Genomic DNA, 3,306 nt, shown 5'->3' with positions numbered 1-3,306 from the left:
AAGAGAGAAACTAATAGGTAAACAAGTTTCTTAATTCAGTTTTTTTTTAACTTGGTTTTCTTTGTGGTTGCTGTTTAATTTTCTTTAGGTCTTATTCTTTCAAGTATGATTAGATTCGTGACTAAAGTAAAGATACTATTAATATAATGTGTAGATATCCTAAAATTGGGGGTTGGGTATATTAGGGAAACTATCCCTAATTCTCTTCTAGATTTTGAAACAGGAACTCATCTCCCCTCTCTCATATCTCCCTTCCCCACATATGGTCCTATTATGGACTGCAATATTTTTAGTTTCTTCACACCAAAAGCAACATGTTATTCATTTGAAATCCCCATATGTACTAGCCAGTAAGGGATACATAGTAAGTACTCAAAAAAATTTGTTTGGTAAACTGTCTGCTCCTAGTTGACCTAGCTGACTGTTTTCAAATCATGGAGTGTTATCAATTTTTTAATTGTTTAAAATTGGAATGTAACAAACATGCAGAAAAATATCCAAAACATAAATTGTTTAATGACATCACAGAGAAAACATCCATGTAACCACTCTCGGGTCAAAACGTGGAAAATTGCCAGTACCTCAGAAGCCCCCCTCAAGCTTGAATATTATCTCCCCAAAGGTGACCATTATCCTGACTTCTAACCATATAATCTAGTGTTTCTTATCTAGGAACTTAAAGTCTGTTATTCCTGACTTCTTTCACTCAACAATATGACAGTTGGCTGTGACCAGGTTGTCGCATATAGATCCAGTTTGGCCATTTTCAGTGCTGTGTAGTATTTCACTGTAAGAATAAACTACAATTCATTTTTCCATTCTATTGTTGATAGACATGGGGTTATTTATAGTGGTGTTCGAGAGTAAACACTTTCCTGTTATATATGTTCCAAATATGTTGCCCCATCCTATAACTTGCCTTGATAGGAAACAATCTTCAACTCGTGTTTCTTAACAGTTGCAAGGCATTCTAGGGGTACAACTAGAGTGTCCTCAAGGCATTGTTGAGGTATTTTGTCAGCTCATGGGACAAAAGTACATTATACCTAAAGGGAGAGCTGTTCCACCACCGTGTGTGAGTGAGACTGTGTGTGTTAAGGGAAATGGGGTGGGAAGAGATTGGAGAGGTATGAAAAAACACCATGATTGGATGGATTAAAAATGGTTCTAAATTATTAAACTCATGAGTAAGTTTCTTAATCCACAAGTATTTTTTGACGGCCTTCTACGTGCCAGGTATTGTCATGAGCACAGAATCTTCCATGATGAGTGAATAAGCACAGACCCAGAGAGCTTTGGGTCTAGTTCTATGAAATGAACCGATATTATAGAAATAAAACCAAGTGACATAAACCAGTCACGGAAAGACAAATACGACGTGATTCCACTTTTTATGAGGTATCTAAAATAGTCAAATTCACGGATCAAAGAGTGGAATGGCGGTTACCAGGGGCTGGGTGGAAAGGGAAGTGGGGAGTTACTAACCAAGGGCGTCAAGTTTCGGTCAAGCAAGGTGAGTAGTCTCTAGAGGTCGTCTGTGCAGCACCGTGCCTGTGCTCAGCAGTAATGTGAGCACACAGTTGCACACTTACAAATTTAACAGGGTAGATCTCATGTTAAGTGATCTCACCACAACGAAATAAAATTAAAAAAAAAAGAAGAAACCAAACCAAATTTTCGCTGCTATTGAAATTAGTTTATTGAAATAGAAGATGCTGGTGCCATATCAATATATTAAAAGAGAAGAGAGGTGAGGAATTCTCAGCTTGAAAGGTGAGATTCTAGCTCCTTCTGTGGGAACAGTTCCCCTTGCTGCTGTTGCCTCTTCTGGTGTTTGTCAGCAGAACCGAGTCTAAATTTTGAAGAGTTCACAGGGCACCTCTGCTGGTTTATCTGGTTAATCAAGAAAGCAGCTGTGCAATTGACAGAGGGGGTAAAAGGACCTGAAAGCAGAATTAAACGGGACGATACAAGGATTCCAGTGATCCAAAGGGTAAGTCTGCTCTTCAGTAGAAGCTGGAGAATCCGCATCCTCCGTAGCGTAATGGGCGGTAGCCGTATCCGAAACCTCCAAAGCCACAGCCATAGCCCAGTCTGCGGAAGCTGCCAAGTCCACAGCCGTAGCCCCAGCCCAGGCCGTCGAAGCCTCCCAAGCCATAGCCCCAGCCCAGGCCATCAAAGCCTCCAGGGCCATAGCCCAGGCCTCTGTAGAAGCTGCTGCAGTGCCTCATGGTGTCAGGAACTGTAGATTTGTTTGGATGTCGAGGACGAGTTTCCTGAGTATGACAATCACCAACTCCGCTGGGACTTTTATATACCCTCAGTGATGGGTGGGGCAGGCCACTCGGACTTGCACAATTCTTGTTGCGTTGATTCAATTACATGAAAAAAATCTCATCCATTTTATTGTGTCAAACTTTAGGATGATTCCTGACACTGATTAAAGATGCTTTCATTTGATTTCTGTGCAGTTTGGATTCCACAGGATGATTGTACTGTCTTCAAAGCCCTCTTGCTTTGGACCTCATAGTTAAAGCTCTATAATCAGACATCACAGCATCAATCGTCTCCTATTTTGTCACCTGAAATTGTTCTTTTATTAAAAGAGCCCCTTCCCAGTATCTCTGATTCTTTACTTACTTTATTCATTTCACAAATATTTAATGCTCAACTAATGTATCCTAGGCACTATGCTAGAATATGCTAGTGATATAATTGTAAATAAGAACCACCCTCCCCAAATCCCATGAGTTTAGCCCCTTTATTTTTGGTATTCAAGGTAATGAGGTAATACAAGAGCTAACACTTACTGTATAAATCCAACAAAACATAGTTGACAGTGCAACAGAACCAAACTTATTTTTTTAAAAAAGGGAGAAAAAGAAAAGCAAATGGCAAAATATTGTTTCCTTACATATTTCTACCTTTTACTCTCTGTTGTTTTTGAAACTTTTGATAGTGCCCAGCTCTTACTGCAAGATTTTTTCCATTATTCAATGTTTATAAGGGAAATATCACTGGGGGCAAAGGTTATATGGGTGTATTTTTTGCAAAATGCCATATTCTTCATCTTTGTAACTTTCTTTTTCAAAAAAATAAAATAAAAGATTCTTCTAAAGAGATTAACATCTGGTTATTGCCTCCACCCACCTGACCCACAGCCACAGGAAAAAGCCGGTAGCCCTCCCTGCCTTACTAAATTCCCAACACGATCAGCAAAGAGGCTTAAAAGAAAAGTTGCTTTCCAAATTCTAGGCTTCCATCTTTCTGTTCTTTAAAGACACCTTCATTAAATAGATATTATTT

At 39.3% G+C, this 3,306-nt stretch overlaps 1 protein-coding gene across 1 annotated transcript; it reads right to left on the bottom strand.

Annotated features, from left to right (window-relative positions):
• Positions 1-2,006: 2,006 nt before the first annotated feature.
• LOC105820780 (keratin-associated protein 19-8-like) lies at positions 2,007-2,231 on the bottom strand. Its single transcript, XM_012657336.1, has one exon. It carries the CDS (start codon positions 2,229-2,231, stop codon positions 2,007-2,009), a length of 225 nt encoding a protein of 74 aa, XP_012512790.1.
• Between the last annotated feature and the right edge of the window lie 1,075 nt (positions 2,232-3,306).

This window comes from Propithecus coquereli, unplaced genomic scaffold, assembly GCF_000956105.1.
Source record: "Propithecus coquereli isolate 6110/MARCELLA unplaced genomic scaffold, Pcoq_1.0 Scaffold54, whole genome shotgun sequence".
Lineage (NCBI taxonomy): Eukaryota > Metazoa > Chordata > Mammalia > Primates > Indriidae > Propithecus > Propithecus coquereli.
Note: the sequence above shows the minus strand (reverse complement) of the source record. Positions and strands in the feature narration are given on the sequence as shown.